The 27,314-nt window shown below is 37.9% G+C and overlaps 1 protein-coding gene across 2 annotated transcripts in view; it reads right to left on the bottom strand.

Moving 5' to 3' along the window:
• Positions 1–27,314, bottom strand: part of BRAF (B-Raf proto-oncogene, serine/threonine kinase) — a 70,360-nt gene that overhangs the window by 29,240 nt on the left and 13,806 nt on the right. For both annotated transcript variants that reach the window (XM_063308782.1, XM_063308781.1), the window contains exons 3-9: positions 20,995–21,258; positions 16,393–16,496; positions 15,717–15,819; positions 12,154–12,302; positions 10,962–11,081; positions 2,682–2,841; positions 1,327–1,363 (exon numbers count right to left, since the gene is read on the bottom strand). In XM_063308782.1, coding sequence (XP_063164852.1) covers positions 1,327–1,363; positions 2,682–2,841; positions 10,962–11,081; positions 12,154–12,302; positions 15,717–15,819; positions 16,393–16,496; positions 20,995–21,258 — 937 coding nt within the window. The remainder of the gene's footprint in view (positions 1–1,326; positions 1,364–2,681; positions 2,842–10,961; positions 11,082–12,153; positions 12,303–15,716; positions 15,820–16,392; positions 16,497–20,994; positions 21,259–27,314) is intronic.

The raw sequence follows: 27,314 nt of genomic DNA, 5'->3' as shown, positions 1-27,314 counted from the left end.
TACAGTGAAGGCATAGGCTGCAAATGTATTAAAAAGAAAACAAATAAACAAACAAAAAATGCCATGGAAAGCAAAAAGGGCAGCTGATTAAGGACACATGCTTTCCTGTACTGCATGGTACAGCCCGCACCATACATTCAAACGACAAGAGCCAAGTCAAAGCATTAATGAAGCTTATCCTGAAGAGGATTTGCAGATATTGCAGCAACATCCACCAAAGGTGTGTGTATGTCACATGATGGGAAAAATACACACTTCTGCAGTTATGACTTTTGCCAGTGAAGTTTCTCTTTGCTTGACCTGCTCATAAGACCAGAAGCAGCCTTTTCCAAATTGGCAGAGTTCCAGATTGCCTGACCATGGTTCCTGGAATTACAATCTGGAGATGCCAAGCTGGAGAAGACTGCTATACATTCCTATAGCATGGGAGCATCCCACATGTCCACATTTCTTAAAAACGTCAAGTTAAGAGGGGCCAGCAAACATGATGATGACTGGATTGAAGACATCTACATCAATTAACAACTCATTCATTCTACAGATTAAAAGCAAAGACAGTATAAGCACATCTTCAGAAAGGGTCTCTCTGTCCTTTCTCCTGCATGTGTGCAGGATGGAATGCTTATTACTTGGTAAAGACCTGTATCCAAAATAATGTTTGCTAGGGAGCCTCTTTTAAGAGTTGCTCAGAGTAGTTTTTCACTGATTAATCTGGCCAGTTTAATTAATGGATTTCATCTAAAAATATGTGGTGTGTATGTGTGTACATATGTACACACACACTCACATACATGGATGCACATACCAGTGGCCTGGCAATACCCATTGTTTTTTCAGCAGGAATGCATATAACATCTCCAGATATTACGTTTTTGAGAAACATAGGTATTCTTCTAGGATACTCTCTTGTTGTAAAAACAGAAATGCTCTTAAGTTGTCTATTTAGAAATTCTGCTAGCTGACAGACATCTTAAAAATAATCATTTTTAATATAGCAAGATGGCAGGTTTAAGCTTTTTAGGGCAAAAGAAAGAGGAAGAGGGTCAGCTGAAGGCCTGTTGCCTTCTATTATCTCTGATTATTTGTTTTTTAAAAAAGCACTGGCTACCACTTTGCATGTTATTCTCATCTTCCCTTCACCCACACTGAAATGTGAACCACTGAATTTTTCATCAGACAATGCTAAATGTCACGGACAAGCAAGTGCAACTGAATTTCACTGCACTATTTATATTTCTCTCCTGTGTCTGTATTTTGCAAAAAGGTTGTATAAAGGGGAGGAGGCAAAGCGATGCGTTGTGTGTGCAAGAGAACAAAGTAACTTACCTCCCTCTCCTCGCAACCCTTGATCTCTAATCAAGTCCTACAAACCAAAAACAAAACTATATGCACCTTATTCATGCATTTCTTATATTGCTTGTCATTAGTAGGACAGGTGATATGGCACAAATTATTTCATTTAACTAAGAAAAGCATACTGAAAGCAGCTGCAAAGATACAGCATACTTTACTACCAACCTATGAAATATTCCCTTATCTGCCAATCCATGAGCATCCAATAAAGACTGATTGAGCTCTTTTGGGTCTGGAAGAGAACTGTCAAGAAACAGTTTGGAGAAGGATGGCTAGATCTAATGGATATTCTAAACACTGTTTTAGAGAGGCAAGGAGGAAAATGAAGACTACTGATTGAAGATATAGGGAAACAATGACCATCCATTAGCAGTGTTAAATAGCCAGGGTGTTAGCATATGGACCAACTTCCATTAATGGAAAAGTAGCAAGCTTCTGAATAATACTGAACTATCAGGCAAAATAAAATCAACAGTTAACTTGGGGTGGTGATGGTAGATGTAGCATCTAATAATGCCAATCAACTGCAAGCCCTTTACTCTTACTTTTTTCAGCTCCTGGATTCTTACTAGCTACTTTGCATTAGAGAAACTACAACAATTGGTAGAAAGTGTTTCAATAAAAAATCATAATGATGCATGTAGCACGTGATGTACCAAAACATATCCACCTATATCATGATATACTTGCAGTCTTCAACTATAACCACATCCATACTGGTTATATTATTTGGCTTTGGGAGGGGGATTGTTCTTTCTGTAATTTTCTCTGTCTCCATTTTGAAGGCTCTTGATAGATCACATGCAAACATATTTGACCTATTTGCTTATTCATGTCATCATCCACGATTTATCAGAGTTAGCCATAATTTAAAAACAGGGTATGTGAACTTGCCCTTAGAATAAATGTCTGATTTTAAATTCAGGAAATTCAGATCACATGATCTTTTAGTACCAACACAATATAGGCAACATATGGCTCCAAAATAGTATTTGATCAGTTTAACATATGCAAGAAGCTAAGAATGATTACATGATTTCTAAGATAGTCTAAAATTCTAGCAATGTGTGTTGCTAAATCTTCTCAGGTACACTGGCTGGATGAAACTGTGTGCCTCTCAGATCATTTCCTGAACCAAGTAAGTCTTGTTTCCATTTTTCACAGCCACTATATCCCACCTTTGGAAAACAGCAAGTAGATTTTATTTGTAAGTTGGAAGAAAGGACTCAGCTGTCTGTAGCACTTTTCTTGCTACACCTGTCTCCAAATGTTTAGGATAAGGGAATAAAGACACTAATTATAAATAAAAAGCTTAGTTTGGAACTTACATCAATATTGACCGGCTCTATTGTATTGATATGCACATTGGGGGCGGACGATGAGCGATCGCGTTGACCAAACTGATTCCGATGGTCTTCATCTGCAGGTCGGAATGGCTGGGGTATTGGAATGGATTTTGAAGGAGATGGACTGGGGAGAATTGGTGGGCTGAGAAAGTCAAGGCATTAAAAAAATTAAGATCTGCAGGTCCTCTAGTTATTTCACAGATGTGACAAAAAACATTTCCACCCATCAGAATCTGCTTACTGACAGCAACTCCATGCATTTTGCAGGCTTCTGGCACAGGACTATGACCAGTGAGCTACTGTACATCCTGAGACAGTTGGCAAGCCCTCCAGTGCCAGTTAAAGTTTACCTATTCCTTCACCTGCTCACTTTTTGGATTGTCTGGCTAGAGGCTGTAATTATAGAATACCTAATACACTAATATTCTTGTATTCCCAATCTAAGGTACAAATACTTACAAACTTGATATACATAGATGTAACGTACAAATCCATGGGACATGAAACATACTAGAGGCATACTTTAGAAATAGTCCAGAATGTGGAACCAAAACCATGCATTAGTCAAAGAGAGATTACTGAGGGGTCTTACTAGTGGAGGTTAGTGAACATTAACTTGGTTTGGTGAATTAACATGGTGGAGAGAGCATATCATATGATATTAACATTGTGTATTTCCTGATAAAAAGAGAAAAGTTATTTCATTGGGGAAACATTGTTTGGTCTGAGAAAAGGGGTTTTGTTTGTGAAGAGTCCTCCTTAGGGAAGACATTATTTTTTCATATTGTTGATGATCAAGATGGTATATTTGATTGGAGATAAGGCTTATCTTGGAAAAAAAGCCATAACTGACATACTAGGTTACTTGTAACTTCAAGTATGTGTGGAATTAAAACAACAGAGATGCTTAAAAAAAAAAAAGGAACTGTATCTTAGCTTTTTCATTCAGCAGTCCAATGGATTATATGATCTTTGATTCCATGTATGAGGGACAATAACAGCAGAAGGCTGAAATCAGGTTTTTCTTTCCTTACATTCACTTTCTACATAGTAATGATCCAGATGGCCATATCTGTTTTTGTGTCAGAGGACAGAAGTGTGTATGATGTGTGTGCGTGTGTGTGTGTTTGGGGGGAGAAGGGAAATGTAGACCCAGATAGACGGCATCACCTAGCTGAAGTTGGCAAATCTCAAAAAGCTAATCTGGACCAAACTTGGTTAGTACTTGGATAGGAGACAATTCAAGAAATAATAGAACTACAGGTTGTACTGGTAAGTAAAAATAAAAATTGAAAGATGGTAGTGGAAAACCACTTCCATATTGTTGCAAAGCAAACTACATGGGTGTGTTCATACAGTCACCAACAGTTCTTAAGTTCAATTTATTAATTTAAAGGAAGGATTACAATAATAATATGGTTGATTTCCCTTTAATAAAGTACCTGAAATCTAAGGGGAGTAATCCTACACAAAAATGTGTATTTGTCGGATTCTTTAGCATAGCTTGAAAAAGTGGCATGAGTTTAGATTTAATAAGAGCTTAAAACCAAACAAAAAGCAGATCTAAGCCAGTAATTGTGAAGTTTACTATGTGGTTACTTCAGAATTAAAGGAACAAATCCAGATAAATGATAAACTAACAGGGGAAATTAGAGTATTAAAGAAGCACAATAAAAATTAGGATTGTAAAATCATATAAATGGGCCTAAAGATATGCAAAAATTTTCAAATCTGAACTATTCTGAGCTTGAAATGGTCTGTTCTGACCGTACCAGGAGTACTCCAACACTACTCCAGCCTTACCAGAAGAATCTTGACCAAAACCACTCTGTCTGAGATCAGAACACTTCCGGTAAGGTTGGAACGAGATTCAAATGCTTTCAATGAAGTTTCAATAACCTTGAAATGATTCAAATTCAAAAAGTTTTGCACACCTCTACCTGCAACACAAAATGGAATTTACAGACTAAAATGAGTTTAGGTTGCCTAATTAACCTAGGATAGCATTAGGAAAGATCAGAAATTGAGAATGAAAATGAGGTCATTTGAAGATCTGAGAGCTAAAATTATGACTTTTAAGGATGCTGCTGCTTCTTCATTGAAAATGCTGATGAAAAAGAGATGAGAATCATGTGATATACTAAATATAAACAGGAAATTCAGAAGCTGAAAACTATCTCTACTTGCACTTTCACTTAGTTGGTGGGTCCCAGTGGAAGAGTTGTCTGTGCATGCAGACATACTTGCAATCAACCAGACAGCTTTTGAAGCATCCATGGGAGCCTTGCAAAAATAACGGCTGCTTTCATGCTTCAAAGAGAGCTTATGTTGTGCTAATCTACTTTGTGAAATACTGCTTTTGAATACTGCGCCCAGTCTTAGATACAGCTGGAGGGGAATCTTCTTAATTTTTATATATGTGTCTCGTGATGGTGTCTTCTATATTGCTGAAAATGCTTCTCCCATATGGAGGAATCGAGTATGATTTCGATTCAGAAATACTTTGGGACACACTTTCAGTTTCTCTTAGAGAAGCCTCAATCACTTCCTTGTGACAATAGGGTTAACTGGACCTACCAATAACTGCAAGGAGGAGGGGTTGATTAAGATGGATCATCTGATGGATCCAGCAGGCTTTCTAACAGAGCTTGGGGAGTTTCCCAATGATCTGGAGGGTTATTGTGCTGGGCATCTTGTTGACCTCTGGAATATGGAGGCAACGGAGGCAACCAGATGCTCAACAAGACCGCCTAGGGTGCACCTCTTGTTTACTGAGGAACTCCAGGAAACAAAGTGGGTGAACAGACACCTAGAGTGATGCTGGTGGAAAACAAGAAGTGAATGTGGCTGGACATGAGCAAGAGCCCAGATGAGAGCCTACCTTGTGGCAGTAAAAGCAGTGAAGTGTAATTACTCCTCAGCCCTTAATCTGCCTGCAGAATGTCAGTCAGCTGCACTTTTCAAAGGGTACAGAACTCTTTGGGGGAAGGATGGGTCAGAAAGATCCAATCAGTTTAAGTTGTGATTGCCTGGCTGAGCATATTGTGGATTAAATCACTCACACTTTTGAGCCTGTGGATCCCAAGGAAGTGGACAAAGTCCTCTGTGATCTTGGCTCTGCCACTTGGGGATTGGAACCCTGCCCCACCTGGCTACTAAAAACAGCAGGGGAAGAGTCTAGAAGCTGGATCCAAGCTGCAGTCAACACCTTTTTGATAGAAGGGGAAATGCCAGAGGTCAGGTCTGGATGCAACAAAACTGGAAAACTACTGTCCTATCTCTAGGAAAAGGTAAGGTTATTGAGAAAGAAGTGGAGCTGCAGTTTCAGAGACTTAGACGGAAATAGCATGACAACTCTTGTTCTACTAGATCTCTCAGAAGCCTTTGATACAGCTGACCACAGTACCCTTCTGGACCACCTACTAGGGTTACGAGTTGGGGGACAGTAGTTCTGCTCCTGAGCAGGCAGGTCCAGATGATGGTTGGGGTGGGAAGAGGACAGACTCACAGGCACTTTAGTATGGAGCGCCTCAATGTTCAGTCTTTTCCCCTATCCTATTCAACATCTACATGAAACCCTGGGAGAGGTCCTCTGGTGGTTCAGGGTGAGGTATTATCAATGTGCAGATGATACCAGTTATACATCAATACCCCAAGCCTACTGGGAAATACAATGGAAGCCATGGCCAAATGTCTGAAAGCTTTCAGAGTTTGGATGGGGAAAAACACATTCAGATTCAACCCAAACAATACAGACTGGCTGAAGATTTGGAGGTCAGACTGGCAATCTGGTGACCTTCTTGGACTTCTGACTCTTGGTGGAAAGAGTTGGAGTTTTTGCACAGCTTTTTCTGATGTGCCAGCTGTGGCCTTATGTGGAACATAATGCACTGAAGATGATCGTTCATGCCCTTGTCATCTCTTGACTCTACATAGGGCTGCCTCTGAAGACTAAAACTTCAGCTAGTCCAGAAAACAACAGCATGTACTGTATGCTTAGTAGTCAGTGATGATACTGCCATGTTACACCTTTGCTATGGGAGCAATAGTTTCCAAGTATAATTCAAGGCACTGTTAAAGGTAAAGGTAAAGGTTTCCCTTGACGTAAAGTCCAGTCGTGTCCGACTCTAGGGGGTGGTGCTCATCTCCGTTTCAAAGCCTTGGAGCCGGCGTTGTCATAGACACTTCCGGGTCATGTGGCCAGCATGACTCACGGAACGCCGTTACCTTCCCGCCGAAGCGGTACCAATTAATCTACTCACATTTGCATGTTTTCGAACTGCTTGGTGTGCAGAAGCTGGGACGAGCAACGGGAGCTCACCCCGCCGCGCAGTTTCGAACCGCCGACCTTCCGATCGACAGCTCAGCGGTTTAACCCGCAGCGCCACCGCGTCCCTTCAAGGCACTGTTAACTACCTACAAAACCTTGTATGGTTTGAGGCCTGCATACCTTAGGGGCCTGCCTTTCCTCAAGAGTTTCTGTCCATTCTGTCTGAATAAGTAGGGAGCGCATCTTAAGAGTGCACACTTATCAGGCAGTACAGTGGGAGGGGGCCCACTGCAGCTGTTCTCTATCATAGTTCCGCTCCTTTTGAACAGCTTGCACCCAAAGGCAAGATGGCTCAACCCTAATGGCCTTCCACAAGCAGATGAAAACATTTAATGAACATTAGCTGCTTGTTTGTAGTGTTTAATTTAATTGCCAACTGGATTGGAATTTAATTGAATATATTGATTTTGTATTAAAAATCAATTACAGTTAGTTTGGTGTAGTGGTTAAAGTGCTGGTCTAGAAACAAGGAGACTGTGAATTCTAGGCCTCTCTTAGGTATGAAAGCCAGCTGGGTGACTTTGGGTTGTGGTTGTGGGGAAAATAGGAGGCAAGAGTATTAGATATGTTCACCACCATGAGTTATGTATAAAAAGGTGGGATAAAAATCTAATACAGTAATAATAATAATAATAATTCATATGTAAGCTCTCTAAACTGCCTAGAGTCTGGTGAGTTTTCAGGCAGTAACAAATCTCAAACAAATTTTGCCAGATAGTTCAGCAACTGGCAGCAGAATTGGGAAAACATGTAATTAAGTTTTTTTTTAATACTGAAAAGAGATGGAGGAGCTTTACAAGGGTACATTGACTCATAGGAAAGTAAAAGGAGATAGATGAACAATTGCAAAAGATATTGGATGAAAGGAAGCAGTCTATTCTAGAAGAGTATTTGCCTGAAAATTCCTAAAAGCATGCAAAAAATGTTGAGGAGGAAGAGGAGATAAGGATTAAACAGGGTGGGGTGGAGGCAACTATTATGTGGAGACCACACTTAGTTTTTTCAAAGCAATACTGTATTCTGGGTGTCTGGTGACATCATGACCATAACAGAACAACCAGAACCAAAATGTTCATTTGCCTTTATGGGCAGTCTGGTGAGACTTAAACTTTGCCATGTGGTACTTATGCTGCCCCTTCCCCCTGCTCCTCTTTCCTATGGGGAAAAACGTTAATGTTTGGGTTTCTAGTTAAAGGGATATGTTGGCTTAAGACTCTCATTGGCCTCACACACTTATTTTGCCCCTTAACCTCACTCAGATATGGACCACAAAGTTAAGTGGAGGTGTTATGAGAGGGTTGGAAGTTGGCAGAAGGGGTGCTGGGCTCTATATGTGGCCTGCAGCTCATACTACTTACATTCTAATTCCTCTTTTCTACCTTCACAGTAAGCAAAAGACAATAAGGAACTTATTTTCCCCCCAGTCATTACTCAAGATCAATGCAATTTTGTTTCTCTACTGTTTTTTTTTCTTTTTCACAAAAAGTAGAACAATTTCTAAAAAGCAACTGCATCTAAGCACATCTCTTTCTTTTAAGATTTCACAGACTTCTGTACTGTCAGAATCTTAGAGTCATCCAATAGTTTTTATTTCATTCCTAGGTATAGCCCCTTGCCAAGAAGAACTCTAGAGAACTATTTAATGGAAATATTTTAAAACAGTTGTCAAAACTCTAGAAGTTTTGGGATCAGTGAAGACGTAAAAGGGAGGACACTGCTTCAAATCAGTTTTAATTTACTGTATTTCATTTACTTATAGTTTGAAGCTATGACTAATAGCATGGATTTTTGTGTGCTCATGTGTATGTTTACATTATGTTTAACATAAGTCCTGCTTTGAATATTTTAATGTGGTTAGTGCTTATGGCATTTTTTCCCTCAGCAGAATTCACTGAATTTCATTTTCAAGTAATAAAGGAATATATGGAATCTTTTTGTTTGATTCTGGTTTTGCTTTTAATTTTATTTTTTTAACTGAACATCTCCTTGGAATATACTGCTAAATGAATTTCCAACAGGATCCTAACTAAAATGAACAACACCAAAACTCTGAGTCAAACTACTTTTCTAAATTAGAAAAAGTTTAAAAACATTTTAGATACTTGTTTGATTTTTTATTCCACCTTTCAATTAGGAGTTCATAGCACACTCATCCTATTTTAATACTGCTGCATTAGCATGAAAGATGTCACAACAACGTTTAATTTTTACTTCAACATTTCCCTTTTTAATATTGTTTATGTGGGTACATTATATTTTCCACATCCGGAATCAAGGTTATCCAACGCTCACACTGAACTGCTAAGGTGACAACTGAATCTGATGAGCATGTTTCCCTATACATCACTGTTTACAAACCAAAATGAAAATGTGCTGGATCAGAAATCTGTCCCCAGTGTAGACACTTGAACAAAACAGCCTACCCTGCTTTGCTAACTCCTATTTTAGCTGCCCTTTTGTTTGAAAAGCAGAGCAAAAACACTTTTAAGCAAATGCATGTGCTGCAAACCTACTTACTCTGATATACGTAAGAGATGGGCTAGCAACTTTGGTAGATGTATGTATAGGTCAGGGACATATATTTTGTATGCATTATATGAAGAAAAGATGGAGATACGTAAGTGTAGGAGTACAGTACTTCCAGATCAATACAGATTGAGACAAAATTATTTCAGATTTCACTGTAAAATGTTCATCTATTATGCTCCTTGGGTTTGGATGAACACTTAGTACAAAGTAAAACATGGAAGCAATTGCCTAGCATTAAAGGTATTATAAAGGAATGTGTATTGTTCACATGGTTGCCTTTACATTATTACCATGAATAGCTTGCAAGTAACTTATGACCACACACTAAATAAAAATTACTACTACTATTACTATCAATTCTGAAGAGGGTATAACAGCATCAACTGCTAAAGTACAAGGGCAATCCAATTCATCTGAAAACAGGTTTCAGTGAAGGTAAGGGAGATATTTCAAGCAAATGCCAGCAGGAATACAACTAGTATAATGGAAAGCCTCTGCTTATGTTGAAGATATATACAAAGGGAGAGACCACAAAAAAACCACAAATGCCATCACCTGTCTAAAGCAGGTATGTTGATTTTGCCTATCCATTGCTAGGTATTTTTATCTACACCAAAGATAGGGAACCGGAGTTTTCCAGATGTGTTACATTACCTATAAGTGACTAGGGATTATAGGAGATGTCCATTCTAATTTGAAAAACAAGTTGCCTAACTCTAGGAGTCAGTAGGTAGTTCCTATCTGCATTCACGCCCAAGAACAATATCTATGCTTGTGTATGGAAGGGGACACATCCAACCCAGTCCTAGTGAGAAGGAAGTTAGATTCATTCTTTGCAGTGCACATTATCGCAAACAATTCTCTTCAGCTTCTCAGGTACCACCCTGAGCTAAATATGGAGTGCTATAAAATTCCCTCCCCCAACTCTGCCTCATTTTGCAATAATATAAGATTTGCTGGAAAGAAAGAAAGGTTTTCTTCAAAATTGAACATTGCAATGTATTGTTTAAGTTACAATATTTAATGTAAGCAAGGGTAGCCATTTTAGAGCCAGTGAATTTATAATTAGGAAAGAAAGGCAAATACTTTACAAATGTTATAGTAAAGCAACTGGACATCTTCCTTCCCTATAAAGCACACTAGTTATAAAAGAGATCAAATGTCCTGATTCAAGGAAGTGCATGAATCTGTTTTCTCCAGCAACCCGAAGTTTTATTTTCAAAAACAATGACCTTCTGTAAAGCCCCCAATTTCAATCCAATTCTGCATCAGATCCTCAACTTTTAAGCACAAATGTAACAAACCACAATCTAGCCAAGCCAGGATGCAAAGCAGGATTTTGAATCAGGCAACTTATTGATAAAATCTAACTATGATTAGAATAACAAGATTTAACAACGCACCCGGAAGAATCTGAAAGGGCCACTGAAGGGTATGATCCAGATGCTGGGGTGGTCTCCCCTACAGAGGTTTCTTCCTGTGGTATTGGATGATGTTCAAAGAACTTGGAGACAAAGAGTAAACTGTGGAGCAAGAGCAAAAATAAATCATAATATCAGACAAAGAAAGTATTATAAATCAATTAACACATCCCCAAAAGAAAGCAATAGAAAATGATAGCTAATTAGGAACCTTAAATTTAAATAGCTTGGAATACTCATTCAAATAAATTCTTTTTGCTAATCAGAATAGTAGTGATCTAGTTTCTACTCGATCTAAGCAGCCTTCTGCTTTTCTATGTGATAGAAGTAAGACTAAAATGTTACAATTGTAATGGAGATAAATAAATTACCCCATGTCACATTTGGAAGCTTTCTTTTGCCACATGAGCAAGCCTTTAAAATAGCCTTATTGGTCTCTGTCGATGGAGAACAGGATGTATAAGGTAAAGGAATCCCCTCCGCCCAAGAATAAGCAGGCAACTGAATGAGGGGACATATGGGCTCAGCTCATCATGGTATCCTTTTTCTGTATACTTGTGTTGATTAAATCATAGAAATGCTACCAATAAGCATTTTGTTTTTTAAGAACAGCTTCTGGTTTCCTAAGGCTATTCCTCAGATTAATCTGAACAAGAGGTATTTTTTTTCATAAGGAATCTTTGTGCCCTAAGAACAAAAGTTCAGCTCTTCTCAGTGCAGGATGGAATTTTGTAACGAACTAATTAATTAAATAAATAAAATTTGCCAATATATTCCCAATTTATACGAAGAGTTTCAAACAACAATTCTATTGGTCTAGCAAGTACACATTACTGAATGCAAAATCTTATGGGCTTGTCATTCTATCTTGTATTTTGGGAGCGCTGCATTTGAAATATAGCTGGAGCAGAATAGGTCCAATATAAATCTTTTTATATTATATGATACCAAAAGATGGATGTACTTGATCATCCCTGTTTATTTAGATCTGCACACTTGTTATATTGCAGGCATCTCTCCTTATGGGAAAGACATCATCAGAGGACATAGTTTCCTTTTTGTACCACAAAGAATGCCACCATAGCTTATTAAATTTTCCTGGAATTCTGCATTGGCAAATATCTATAGCTTTAAGGCCAAAGCATTTAAATGCAGAGGGATTCCAGTTACTTACTCAAGCTGATCATAATTCACACACATCAGTGGCACTTCTGTACTGCAACGCTGGTGAAATTTGTAACCACAAGTCTGGCAACGAAATCCCTGGAAAAGCAACTTTCTACAGAAGTCACAGAATGCTAAAGTGAAGAATGTCTTCCGTACCTAAGCCATCAAAAAAATAAGAATAGATGAAGACCTATTCTGTTCAATATCATCTCACCAAAGAAGAACTCTTTAAATCTTCTTCTGATTATGGTTCAATGTAATATATTACTCTATAAACAGTATACTTGTGAAGATCATAGATCTCTATTCAAACACTGAAAGCAGTCATTCACAACCTAGAATGTATCAAGTGTGTTTGTCTACAACTCCAAAAATTCCCAATTAGCTTGGTCTAATTCAACACTTCTAGAGGGCATCAGCATTAACATCTATCAGTAACTATTATGACCCCAAAATGATGAAAAGTCCATCTTGAAGTCACAATGCAAGGTTCACCCTTTTGTACTTGCATTCCAACCACGCAGAGAAGTATTTAAAGGAAAGAATTTGTATCATGATGCACATTTCATCCCTTGCCCTCTGTTCTCTCTTGCCAGCAGATGCCCATAGGCATCAGGTTAGGAAAGTTACTTTAGAAACATAGAGGAATACTGGACTACAGTATGCTATTATAGATAATACAAATATAGAGTATACTTGCCTAAAGACATATTGTATCATTAAATATTTATTTGCATTTTAAAGCAAAATCCAATTTTCATTCACACAAGATAATTAAGCATCCTCTCTCATCACTAGTTGGTTGTCTGCCTTCAGGCCTAAACTAACGAATTCACGTTCTTTCTACTGTCTTCTATTACAAGGTATTTTATGAAAGAAAATGGGTTCAAGGTTTGAAGAAAGTAACACATACAAAATAACTCAGTTAAAATAGTTTAACTGTTGAAGCTCTACTCAGACATTAAAGAACTCATACACTGATGGAAAAACAGGGATGTTCCTGCTGGCCTCTCCTGTTCTAATGTAACCACTCTGCCTAGTCCTGTTTCTTTCTACCTTCCATTTCTTTGTACAGAGGCACCCATCATAATTAAGAAATGGGTTCCCTTCATGTAGTTCTAAATGCCAAGTAGGGCTTTAATTTATACAGATTAAAGCATATTAAAGCATACATATATATGTCTGTGTGTGTGTGTGTACACACATACACCACACACACAAACATGTATATAGCACACACATATGAGAGTAAAAGGAGAGTGATTCCATAAACATATCTGTTTGACATGTAATTATCTCTGAAGTCAAAGCAACCTAATTCTCAGGGAACATGGTAAGGATTAGGAATGTAAAATTTCTGTAGACAATCAAGAATTGAGCATGAATATCACGCAGAGGCAGAATTACATTCTGCTAAATTTACACTATATGAATTGTAACCTCTCTAGATTGTGTTAGCAGGTTGCAAGCAAATCGGTACGCATTTCCACCAAGCATCGCAATTCCTAATTGGTTAGTCCTTCTGGTTGCAAATTTTAAAAGAAATTGGGAAAAATCACCCAACAATCTTCCACAATTAATCCTGCTGTCAGCTTTTTGACTGCATTTCCTAAAGCATACAAGTATGGAGACGTAAGAAACTGACACGATTCCTGTTATTAGTTGCCAGATTAGTAACTGCAAATACTGAAAAAAGTAAAATACATTTTCACTGAATCAGTATTTTGAAATGTATGAAATTTTTCCAGCTGAAAAAGTTGAAACAAAGAGCTTTAAAAGGCTTTAAAATGAAGGATTTATATATTTAAAAGTATTAGCAATTGCCATTTATTAGCTATATTTCCCCAATAAATTATCTTCACCTATATCAGTGTTCCTTAAATTTTTTGCCTTCAGGACTCCTTCTGACTTTTAAAAATTTACTGTATTAAAAGTTAAAACTGATGCATTTGTAAAATATTTATTTATTGAATCATGTAAAAATAACAATATTAAACCCATTAGATTTTTTTTTATCCCGCCTTTATTATTTTTATAAAAAAACTCAAGGCAGGGAACATACCTAATACTCCTTCCTCCTCCTATTTTCCCCACAACAACAACAACCCTGTGAGGTGGAGTTGGGCTGAGAAAGTGTGTCTGGTATTAATAGTAATTAATTAATTAATCAATCAATAAATCAATCAATCGATAGTGATGTTAGCATAAATATTTTTCACAACAGTGACACCTGTTTTAAATTTTTTGCAACTATCTGGCAAATAATTTTGATTTTGTAGACCCCCAAGAGGGTCTCGGGGGACCCCCAGGGGTCCTCAGACCACACTTGAAGAAACCCTGACCTATATCAATGTCATTCTGGATAGAAATACTAATTTTAGATGTTTAAAATGTATACTCCTAAGTTTCTATTCTTATTTTTTTTCTTATTTTTTCTATTCTTATTTTTTCACTTTTTTCTTTTCTTTGCTTATTTTTTCTTTTTAACTCTGTGTAATATTTTACATTTTCTGCCTTGAAGATTTGTTGTTAAGCAAAAATGTGAAAGAAACTTACAAGAAAATTTAGAAGTAATGGAAAAATGGAAAATTAGGGGAAAATTAAGATAGAAATATACAGTTGTTTGCAAAAGTCTGGGCACTGTGGTCTAACTGTATGTTTCAATGAATCTCTAACTGAACAGAAGCTGGAACAACCTCTACAAACTTTAATACAACATCTTCTGACAACTTGGAATGCATACTTTTTATTAATGTGCAGTTGTTTACAGATTCAAAATTTTTAAAAAAACAGTGAATATGGCAGGTACAGAAATGTGGACACTTTTTAATGCAGTGTTCTTTAGGACTTACTGCAGAAATAACAACTTCCAAGGGTTAATTAAGTAACACCAATTAACACCAGTTTGGAAAACACTGTACTGATTTTTTTTACCATTTAAAGTGTTGACTTAGTCTAAAAAGCTCTCAACAACTTATGACCCAAATTCTTAAAGATTTTCTCCCACAAATACTCTCCAACTCATGCATTAAAGTCAGCTGAGAGGACCCTGCTGATAGCTCTACTGGTGGGTGCAACTCATAGTGCAATGGCCAGAAGTAGGGCTTTCTCAGTGACGGCACCCAATAATGGAAATCGGGCTTCTGTCCCGCCCCCCCGCCCCCAACTTTCCTTCTTTTAGACAACCACTGAAGACATGTCTATTCACCCAGGCTTTTTGAAGACAGTAATTTTTTCAAGTGTTGAAATGATTATTTTCTCTGGGTCTTTTAGCCTGCTAAATCATAGTATGATTTGTCTGCCATGGGCTTCCTGTTTTGGGTGAAGTTAGCTATTGTACACCACATGGTGTGATCCTAAGCAACTGGAGTGTGTCAGCCATGACTGTGTTTCAGGAACATCTGACACTCAAAGAATATTGGGAGGCAACAAGATCAATCTACGGCTGCAGTGTGCAAAGGTATCATAGAGTATAAATACTCTGCTCGGAAGATTTAAGACCAATGTGGTTGTTAAAAGTTGCAAAAGTCGATGAAACAACAGCGGACATTACAAGAGCAGAAGACTTACGAAGTTATGTGTTGTAAGAGGCACATTCTCCAGGACTTCCACATGTAGTTCTTCTCCCGTCAACCAGGAAATGTCTGTGTCCCAACCAATGGGCTTCTTTTCCCTGCGGTGTAAATAAGCTCTTTGAGGTTAAATGCAATTTCTAAACTCAGATTTTAATGATCAAGATGTGCTTGTCAGAGGGAGGATGATACCAAATAAATGTTTATTTCCCAGCCCTTTCCTCACAGAAGCTTAATATAACTCTTTTTTTTTTTTTGCAATTCAACTCTAGCAAAGCCCTACAGCAGACTCTCAGGTTCCAAAAACCTCAGGAAGCCTCATTCTGATGAAATGACTATTTACCTCCACAACTAAAGCTGTAGCCAAAGTAGTCTCCATAGAAAAACCTGAGAGACAAACAATTTGGAAGCTGCTAGACCATAGTGTAAAGGAGAGATCACACTGAGCTTCTCTCCAGCAAATCAACTATAATGAATCAAGAGAATGAATTCTTCTCCTACCATCTGCCCTCCCACAATCTCATTGGCTGCTACTGTGAGGTTCTCATTTTTGTGAAAGCACCTGCTTTGAACAACTGAAAGCTAATATTCTCAGAGAACTGGAAACAACCCCTTCAGCAATTTTCCTCTCAAGTGATCACCGCCCACAAAGCCATACTGCAATCAAACCATACCCATCCTGTATACGGTAAACAGCACAGCACTCTGGGATAAGACCTCGCATCATCAAAGCTTTCTTTAGACTCTCCCGGACTGTTACTCCACATCGTGCTGGAACCTACAAAGATTTTTTAAAAAACCACTGCTTTACATTTCAGTGTAGTGTCATATTTCTAAACTCTCTCAAAAAAAAGGTACTCTATTCAAATTTATGTATTTTAATTTTACAAGCTTTAAAAATTCTGCTGAAACAGACCAACCAGTGTTTAGTAAGATACTAGTTCTGAATATAAAGAATCAAAATCATTCTGTCATGGCTAACAGATGCTGAAAAACTTCTCTGAGAATGTGACAGATCTCAACAGAGTTTTGTGAGCTCCTTGGAATGTTTCCTGAAGTAATAAGATGGGTTACAAACAATCCCAAATGATAATTATTGCCAATCAGTATTATCTCATTTCGTGTCAGAAATGCAGGAAATAGAAAGGGGGAAAGTATTAATTAAAATTTAAAAACCTAAAAACATTTAATAAAAATATAAAATTTATATAACTCCAGCCCAGTGCCGGGCGACATTGATGGCAGAGGTGTTTCAGACCAATAAGTCACTCTGTGTGCATGTCGGTCCCAAAGGGCACTGTAAAAGATGGGTAGTTGTTTGAATATTGCTGCATTCACAGCAGAATTATTATTGTGAAACATTCATTTCCCAAAGTTCTTAAATATTCCTATAGTACACCTCAAATGACATGGTTGACATTTAATACAAACCTCCTTTTAAGTGACTTGTGTCCACTTCTTTCCTTTTTGCTTATAACATTAAAACATATTAATAGTCCTTACAATATCTAACTTTTTTCTTCAGTTCTGCTGGGACACAAAATAACCAGAAACCATCATCCTGCAAACCCTTTGCAAAACACACACACACACACACACACACACAGTTATTCTTATCACAACATTTACATTTTTTTGCTCTAAAGCTATTTTATTTATTCAGAGAAAAACAGCTGGGTGATTCTGAATGGAATTAAGGACTAAACAAGAGCGTTACTCTTGAGAAAAAGAAACCTATTTGTGTTCGGATGCCAGGTACTACATACATTCATGGCTTTTAGCTGAAATCATGAGACAAAGTAAAGGCAGAAGGAGATATGTTAATTTGAAAACTTTGCAGAGTTTTGTTGTGAACAGGTATTTGCCTGTTTGCATTAAAAAAAACTGTTTAGTTTCTGTTAACTAGAAATTGCTGGAGATGTGAGCAAAGAAAATACTTTTACATAACTGTAGCAATAATCTTTCTTTTTATTCTTCTATACTTCTTCAAAAAGTGATTTTCCTTTCAATAGTTCTCTTAACTGTTTTAAAATTCCAGAACAATTTTGATCAATTTTTAAACTGTTTGCTATAGGAAATAATACCGTACTAACACATAAATACACACACACATACACATCCAACAGTTTCAGTCACTTGTTCCAGACATAAATTTCTCTCAGGTATGTTGGCTATATATACCTCACACCCAAATCCAAGTGCAAAGCATAACCTTACAGTGCCACAATCTTAACAACTGAGATTCCAACACAGGGCTACCGAAAACAAACATTTTTCAAGATTTTTTAAATAGTTTTTTTTAAAAGTAAGTTTCCAGGAACCACTTATGCTCAGTCTGCCTGCCCTATTGTTTACACCTTTCCTACTAGTACATGATTCTGCTACTACTACGTATTGCCTCCTACTAGAGGACCTGAGAAGAATCCTGCCTTGGGAATAGCGAAGGTATATGCAGAGTATTAACAGAAGACTGAACTAACAGGATGCTGCACAGACAATTTTCTAGTTCTTGTGCAGTGCAATTGCAAAACACCCTTAGTAATTTCTTTTGGCACATCTTTCCTCCTTAGTTTTTATTTTAGAAACTCTGGTAGTGGGAAGAAACAAACTTTACTCTGGAAAAACAACTATTGCATCACAAAGAATACACATCAAAACTGAAACTATTTCAGATTTTGGGGAACTGTCTTGTCATTTTCAGAAGTTCTAAATCCTAAAAGGAGAATCTCAGCTTTGGTTTTTAAGCAGTAAAATTATGTCTCTTTAGGACTGAAAAGACAAAATTTGAAGTGTATGCAAGATGCCTGATCAATTCTCAGTACAAAGGAAATTGGAGCACAACTCCCAAAGACTGGAGAACAGTTTTCCTTCACTGGATTGGTTCTCTAGAACCTTGCTACCTAGATGTTTGATGTAAAAAAATAAAGTTATACAGCAAAACCACTCTATAATTTTATTAATCTCCCTTCTAATGTAATGTGATATTTTCAAACCATTTTAAAAACCATGTTAAGTCATTAAGGAGTTGCCAAAAAAAAACTTTTATTGTAAAATATAGCATTATATCTCCCCAGAAAACCTGAGCAAGTTTTAACAACGTACGCATGATATCAAATGAGAAATATTAAAAACCATCACAGGGGACAACTGAGGATTAAACCCAAAAGATACAAATCCAATCAAATTTATATTGCATACCTGAAATTCATTCTCACTAAACTTGGCGGATGATTACATTTGAACAGACACATACAGGACTGCAGTACTGTTAAGTACTGCTAGGTTATTCAGGTTTCATGGAAAGAGTTAAACATGTGCTCAACTCTCCCACTGAAATGAACCAGAGATAAAAGGATCTCATTTCTACTAGATTACAGTACATTTTATTGAAATTTGAGTTTTGAATTGCCTTTAAATTTAATATTCCTTTTGCAGCCCCCTTCTATTTAGAGTTGTTACACTTAATTTTTCTCATTCCTAAAATGACACAGTTTCTACACCCACCCCCTTTAATTATGTGTACTGCTGGTAATTCCTGTTTCAGATCACGTCATCTCGTATTTTCAGTGTAGCACGTCCTTCCTTCTCTTCCCACTGAGGAAAGAAACCTCAATCTATCTAACTCCCCTCCCTTGTTCCTAGTCTTCATGGTCTCCTTGGTAACAATAAGCCTAAATATGTGCAAGAAATTATTAGAAAGGGGGCTAAGATTATCACTGAGCATGATGTCATGGCCATGTATCAAAATCATATCCATTTAATAGTTCAGGACAGACTTCCCCAGTGGGGCACTCTCAACATGTTATATTACAACCCCTTTCTCCTCAGGCAGCATGAGCTGCTCTCCGTTATTCTGCTCAAGGTCATCCATGGTCAGGCTCTACTCCAGGGTTTCTCAACTAGGGTTCCATGGACCCCAGGGTTCTGCAAGAGGTCCCTAGGGGTTCCCTAGGAGGTCACGATTTAAAAAATTATTTCAAATTTGGGCAACCTCACATTAAAGAGGTAAGTTTCATTCTTTATTTTTCGTTTAAGAACACTGTTAATGCACTGTTAATACAGGCCTACACATGATACGAATATAATAATTTTGTAACTTCAGGCCTCTATTTGAGCCTGAATGTGCAGGGGTTCCCTGAGGCCTGAGAAATATTTTAAGGGTTCCTCCAGGGCCAAAAAGTTGAGAAAGGCTGCTCTACTCTCTAAAAAATATTGTTATCACATATGTTGAGGTTTGTAGCTTTTTGGGGGCAGTGACTCTTCAAACACTCACAAATTCTACAGTGATAACATCATATTTATTATAATACATACCATAGCTGCAGGAATAAAGTATATTTAATTTTTAATTACTGGGCAGAGAGGGTTTAATCTTATCCAGCCACCTGGCAGGCTATTGGAAGTATGATGGTGTTGAGGAAGACAGCATGCAAATAAACCTTCTTAACATCTTTTTTCTCAGTGTAACTGGAGCAGAACGTGACAAGAGCTTAACACTCTGGCCCTCTGAGCATGAAGGGCAGGGTCACATACAGTCATTCTACATTCTACACAACACCATAGCTGATACTAAGTAAATGAATAAATAAAAACAAAAAAAATTCATATACTCTACAGAATGGAAGTTGTATAACACCCATTTTCACAAAGTTTTGCCAAACTAGCACCGGTAATGTATTCCAGCCCTTTATTTACATTTCTAGTCCAGTAAAACATTTGGGATTTTTTTGAGGACATTTTCCTCGACTTACGACCGTTCATTTAACAATGGTCCAAAGTTACAATAGCCTTGGAATGGATGCTTTACAGCCTGTAAAGCACTTCCAAATGTTGCGAAACGTTGCACACACACACCCTCACGGTCACATAATCGCATTTTGAGTGTTTGGCAACTGGCTCACATTTATGATCAGTTGCAGAGTCCTGCGGTCATGTGATCGCATTTTGCAACTTTTTTGCTGTTTTCCGGCAAAAAATGCCCATTGGGGAAGCTGGATGACCATGGTGATTTGCTTAATGACTGCTGTAAAAATGGTTGTAAAATTGGGTCCGTTCACTTGTGACTTGACTTATAACCACAATGACTTACAACGGAATTCCAGTCCCAATTGTGCTCGTAAGTTGAGGACTACCTCTTACTACCTAATGGTCATGTCACAGCAAAAGTACATAAACTACACTCCACCAGTTCTTTGACTATCCTCTGTTTTAGCCACAGAGATGTATCTTTGGCAAAGTCAGAAAGAGAGAAATATCGACAGCTGTTCAGATCTTACCACAGTCCTCTGTTTGTTGGGTAGAAAAACTCTAACAGTAGGCTTCTGAGGAGATTTAGGGTTACTCCGTGATAAATCTATAGGACTCTGATAAACATAGCGAGATGAAGGTGCTACAGAAAGACTAGAAGATGACGATGATGTAACTGTTTCTGTTGAGGCAGAACTGGAGACAGAGAAATCAGTTCCATTTCCCATTGATTCCAACAACTGTTGCTCTCTCTGTTGCAATGCATCTAATTTGCTGGTGTATTCCTCATATGCCTGTAAGAAAAAGGAAGTTGAATTATTAAATAATTCTCTAAACTGATTTGCAAATCTACTACTAAACCTATTACTAATCTTCTCCAACTTGGCATCTCCATATGTACTGGAACACAATTTTCATTATCTCCAGCCATGAGACCTATTGGCCATTTTTGTTGAAGCGATGACAGTAAAGTTGCCTGGTACCTTGCACATCAGACTGAAGAAGATCGTACTATGCAATCCACACATGCAGCACAATAACATTTAAAGTTTAGTGGGAAATTCAGCCAATTACCCAGATAAACAATTTTTCCAATGCAGAATTATATATTACTGTATATGGCAACAAAAAACTAATTCAAGGAGGAAGATGCCTCGAGGACAATAAAAGTTGTTCAGTCCTTTCCAATCTCCTAATTTTTCCTTGAAACTTTTTTCTCTAGCCAAGTCCCCTCTCCCCACCAAGTAGGCTTTGAGAGTAAAAACAGGTCCAGCTGGAGAAACCACTAGAAAGAATCAGCAACAAGGGTTAAACCTCTCTCCTACATCTGAAAATTGCATTACTATTATACAGTACAGATATTTGCTGAGGATTAATTTATTTTACCCTTTGTAATTCTATTCTGCCCCAAGTGATGTATGTTGTTGTTGTGTATTCGTTTAGTCGCTTCCAACTCTTCATGACTTCATGGACCAGCCCACGCCAGAGCTTCCTGTTGGTCGTCAACACCCCCAGCTCCCCCAGGGACGAGTCCGTCACCTCTAGAATATCATCCATCCACCTTGCCTTTGGTCGGCCCCTCTTCCTTTTGCCCTCCACTCTCCCTAGCATCCCTGATGCTAGGGAGTGATGTATATGTCCTAGAAAATTGGACTAAGACTAGAAGAATTAATAAGAGTCAGAAGTCATTATTTCTAGTCACCTTTTGTCCCCTATTTAATAACTTCTCTGCCAAAAGTAGACATTGTATTGCTTCTTTCTTTTTTTGTGTTCTGTAAAATCATTGGTAGAAGCTTCTCGGATATAGTACAATGGCCTGGATAAGAACGAGCCTCATAATCACATGCTTCTTCTTCAACTGGAAATTGCAAAGTAGCATATTATGGTTTGGAAACTTCCAACCTGCTTGGAAAGCTGGGTACATGGAGGGTAGGAGAGAATATATGAGCTCAAATGACTCATAATGGCAATAGTTCTATATAAATGCAGTGTATCAAATAGGTAAAACCTGGATTGTGACATTAATGTGTAATCTAGCAAATAATTATACATACTTGGAAAACTATTTTGCCTAGAACTTCAATGCTAAATAAGGAAACAATGAGTCCTAGGGAAAGTAGGTAATATGTAAAGAATTCTAAACAGAATAAAGGTAAGCATGTAGAAACAAGGAAGAGATAAGCCCGCAGTATGGCTTATCCCAACAGTCCACCTGCCAGCACCTTCTCAACTTCTCTTAGGCTCTGAAGCTGCTGATATCCACATGATGAAAAGGGAAGAGGGGGGTGGACTCTATATCATGTGCGTGACACAAGAATTCCCTAATGTCACAACAGTTACACAAGGACCTAGCACCTCCCTTTCATCTTTCACTGACTCCCTCATCATCATATGATCACACACCACCACCAAGGAAACCCCTCAATCTTGGCTTTTTCCTGCTCTCCTCCCTCAAATATTTTTGTCCATATCCAGAATAATACAGTCCCATTTTGTTCCGTACATAGACTAAACTATATGAAACATGCATATTTGGTATGGATCACCCTAAACCAACTATTCTGTACACTGGACAGTATGTATAGAATGTTTTATATAACCCTAATATAGTGTGTGTGTGTATGTATAGATATATGTGTATGTGTATATACTGTATATATCATACTATTTTCTTTCATGATAAGCAACATTATAAAAAGTGCAGAAAAGGAGTGAGCAAAATAATTAAACACAGATTTGAGAAAAGGAACTCTATAAATACATTTAGTTTATACCAGCACCAGTTACTATACTTCTCCATACTTTTCCAACCTTGCAAATTAGCCAAAGTATGTGTTGATTCATACATTACCTTTTGTTCTTTAAAACTTTCACTTTTTGAAGATCTCATTAAATCCATCCAACCTCAAGTTTCTTGGACTTCCATTCCTCTCAACCCCATCCTTCTTTCATGTATTTATTTTGCAATTCAACCTTAATTCATTATCTCTGTATATAAGACTACCTGAAAATACTTATTTCATATTTAATATAGATTTATTCAACACCCATTCTTTCCTGGACCTGTCTTTCTGTTTAACTGTTCAATTTCTTAATTCACCCGTTTCCACTGCATTCAGCTTAGTTTTATGTTTTTCCTACTATACTCTTACTTCTGTATTATAAAATGGGCAGAAGCATACTCTTACATACAACCATTTTTGCTTCTTCCAGCAAAAAATCTTTCTCACTACAAACCACATATAATCCACTATTCTTCTAGAAGTATTTGCATATCAGAATTAATTCATCAATGTACTTATCTTTACTAAACATTCATCTACATGCTCTAATTTTTCTCCATTTATATATAACTCAATTTTCTCTTTCAAACACAATTACATTGTTTTTTGATACATTTATTTTAAGGTCCATATTCCTTGTCAAATTATACAACGTTCACTATAAATCATTTGGGCTTTCAGCCAACATGTCAGCCTTGTTAGCATGCAAAAGTAGACACACATTTATATTCCCAACCGACACACCTATAAGGTCACTACAAGCTCTACAAATCCTTGTCTTACTCCCTGCCCAGTGCTGATGTAGGCAACTAAGCATTCCATTTACTATTTATTAAGCATTCCATTTGCATGGTTTAGTTCCATCCTAACTTTGCTCCTAACACATTCAGCAATCAACCATTTATTCCATATTTATGCAAAAAGGTCCATAATTCAAGCCTATTCATTTTCTCTATGTCAGCCAGGTTTTGCAATTAACTTTTCCTCTTACATGTATGCATTGCTCAATGATCTACTGCAGGCCAAACATCTAATCTATTCATCTTCTGCCTGACATAAATCTATACCATGTTTGCCAAACAGAGTTTATTGTCACTTTTTGTACATATTCAGTGAGATGCTGCCAAACACCTTCCCAGGCATGCTTAACAAATTAGCCTCTCTGTAGTTTTGCATTCACTCCCCCTCTTGCACAGGGGAAGAATAACAGTATTCTTCCAATACTGTCAGGCAGAGAAACAGTTTTAACACAGACATTAAATAATTCACCCATTTCATAAGCAAACACATCTTTATTTTGACATTTTCCTGTGTAATCTATAGCCTTACCATTTTTCAACAAAAACATGTGCATCAATATTTTTCTTGGGCACTAGTACTTGTAGCATTCATTTTCATTCCACTCTTCAACATATCACTATAATTCCCTCAAATCCAAAGGCTTCTTCTATGCCCTCCCTGCTAGAATGAAGAGACTGAAACACGAGCTAATGTCACCAACCCTCAGGCACCAGTAGGGATTGTTATAAACAATTAAGAGATGTGTAGAGATTTTATGGCAGTCTCTCCTAGTCACTGACAGTAGAGCCTTACTGCAAAGTCCATAATTTATGCAGGAGACATGTGTGATACGCATAGGGGCAAGCTGCAATCCAATTCTGTTTAGAAAAGAAATCTACCATTCATATATAATATGAGAATACAAGAAGCAAAATCTCAAGGGGAAATGCAGTAAAAATTGCAATCCCGAATTTCATACTCTACAACAAAAAGTCTAGGTTTTTTAGCTTTCTAACAAATTAATAAAACAAATTTATTACTTGTATTACTTGTGCAAACAAACAAATATTTGGGGATACATACTTGTGGCCAAGTACATTTCTTTTTCAGAAAATATTTTGGATTCAAGTCAAACATACACCCCAGCTAAACAGATTAAATGAATGATAATTTTCATCCCCTACTGTCTGAAACATTGTGAATAAGCTACCAACTCAAATACTCTCTTTTCCCAATTCACACTCCTTCCTTCCTTCCTTCCCCAACTCCTAAATGACTCTGGGCAGCTAACAACCAACATATAAAAGAATACACCAACCAGAAATGTGAAATACCCAAACCAAACCAAACCAGGCTCCACAATCACCCTATTCCCAAGGCCTGGGGAGAACAACCAGGTTTTCAATAATTTCTTCACCTACATTAGAGTGGGAGCCATATGAATCTCAGGGTAAGATCATTCCAGAGGGCAGGAATCGCAACACATACCTGACAGGCAGAGACAACTGGAGTAGGCGGTCCCTCAGATAGCCAGGTCCTATGAAGGGTTTTAAAGGGGATAAATCTGAATTGTGCCCAGAAGGAAACTAGTAACCAGTGCAACTCATGAAGCAGTGGGGTGCCCCAACACTGCCCATGCTGCCACATTCTGGACCAGCTGTAGCTTCCAGATGGTCTTCAAGGGCAGCCCCAAGTACCTGTGCAAAGGCCCCCTTGGCCAGAGATGCTAGTTGCTCTATGAGCAGGAACTGAGAGTCCAAGAGGACCCCCAGATTGCACTCAAGTCTCAAATGTGGAAGTGCACCATGTAATGGTATGTAGGAATGACCTTGGGAGACAGGGCAACAAGATGAAACCAAGGGAACAGTCAGATAAAAAGCAGCTTAGCCTGTATCAGGAATGTGGGCAGGGCAAGAGGCTCAGAAGAGACCCTCCCTAGTTTTGGGGCTGTAAAGGGGACAGGGGGAGAGAAGTACTTTCAGGCTTGCAAGATTCTGTTAATGTAACCTTACAATAAAGTAGAATTAGCTCATCTGGTAGTGTTTCTATCTGGTCTACCTCGTAAGGCTGGCATACCCCCATTGAGAGTCAACAATGGAATGCCTCTGGATTCAAGGGTCCAAAAGGACATGGCCACTCAGTCTAGTCAGGACTGAGCCCCATCCATTCTCCCCATCCAGATCTGCACTGCTTCCAGGAGGTTAGGAGCTCAACTGCAGTGCTTGGCTGGACAGGGATTGAGATATACAACTGGGTATCATCTGCATATTGATGACACCTGGCCATAAAATTGGTAGATGATCTCACCCAGCAGTTTCAGATAAATGTTGAACATAAGGGAAGAGAGCATTGACCCCTGAGGCACTTACACATGAGGGGCTGTGGGCACAATCTCTCCCCATCTGTCAACACCAACTGAAACTGGCCAGAGAGAAAGGAGGAGAACCATTTAAAATTTTAAATTGTATTGTAAACCGCCAAGAGTCCCTCCTTTGTGGGGGAGATGGGCAGTGATAAAAAATTTGATAAACAAACAAACAAACAAATAAAATGGAGCATCCCATCCCCTACTCCCAAAGCCTTTCCATAAGGATACCACAGTCAACAGTATCAAAAGCTGGTGAGAGATCAAGGAACACAAGAATGGATGCATCTCCTCCCTCCATCCTGGTCATCAACAAGCATAACCAATGCTGTCTCCATACTAAATTCCAGCCTGAAACCTGACTGAAGCAGGTCCAAATAATCCACTTTCTCTAGGGTCTTCTGGACCTGAAGCCCAACCATCCTCTCTACCACCTTCCCTAGAAAGGGAAGGTTGGAAACTGGATAATGGGTCCAGAGATGTCTTCTTAAGGAGAGGGTTGTCAGCCCCATTAGGTAGACCAGACAAGAAAATCAACTCCACAGGAAGACTAGAACTTTACTGAGATAGGCTATAACAACAAAAACTTGCAAGCATAATTATGCTTAACCTCCCCTCCTCCTTATACTTTACTGTAGTATTTCTTAAACTTTTTGCTCTCAGGACCCCTTCTCACTTTTAAAAATTATGGAGGACCCCAAAAGAGCTTTTGTTTGTATGGATTACATTTATTGATATTTACCAAATTAAAAATTAAAATTGATGCATTTGTAGAATATTTATTGAATCATGTAAAAATAACAATATTAAACCCATTAGATAGTAACATAAATATTTTTCATGAAAAAAACCATTATTTTTTTAACAAATAAAAAATAGTAAGAGTGACATTGTTTTAAATTTTTGCAAAGATCTTCAACAT

Source organism: Candoia aspera, chromosome 7, assembly GCF_035149785.1.
Source record: "Candoia aspera isolate rCanAsp1 chromosome 7, rCanAsp1.hap2, whole genome shotgun sequence".
In the NCBI taxonomy this organism is placed as follows: Eukaryota; Metazoa; Chordata; class Lepidosauria; order Squamata; family Boidae; genus Candoia; species Candoia aspera.
This window is presented reverse-complemented; position numbering and strand designations above follow the sequence as displayed.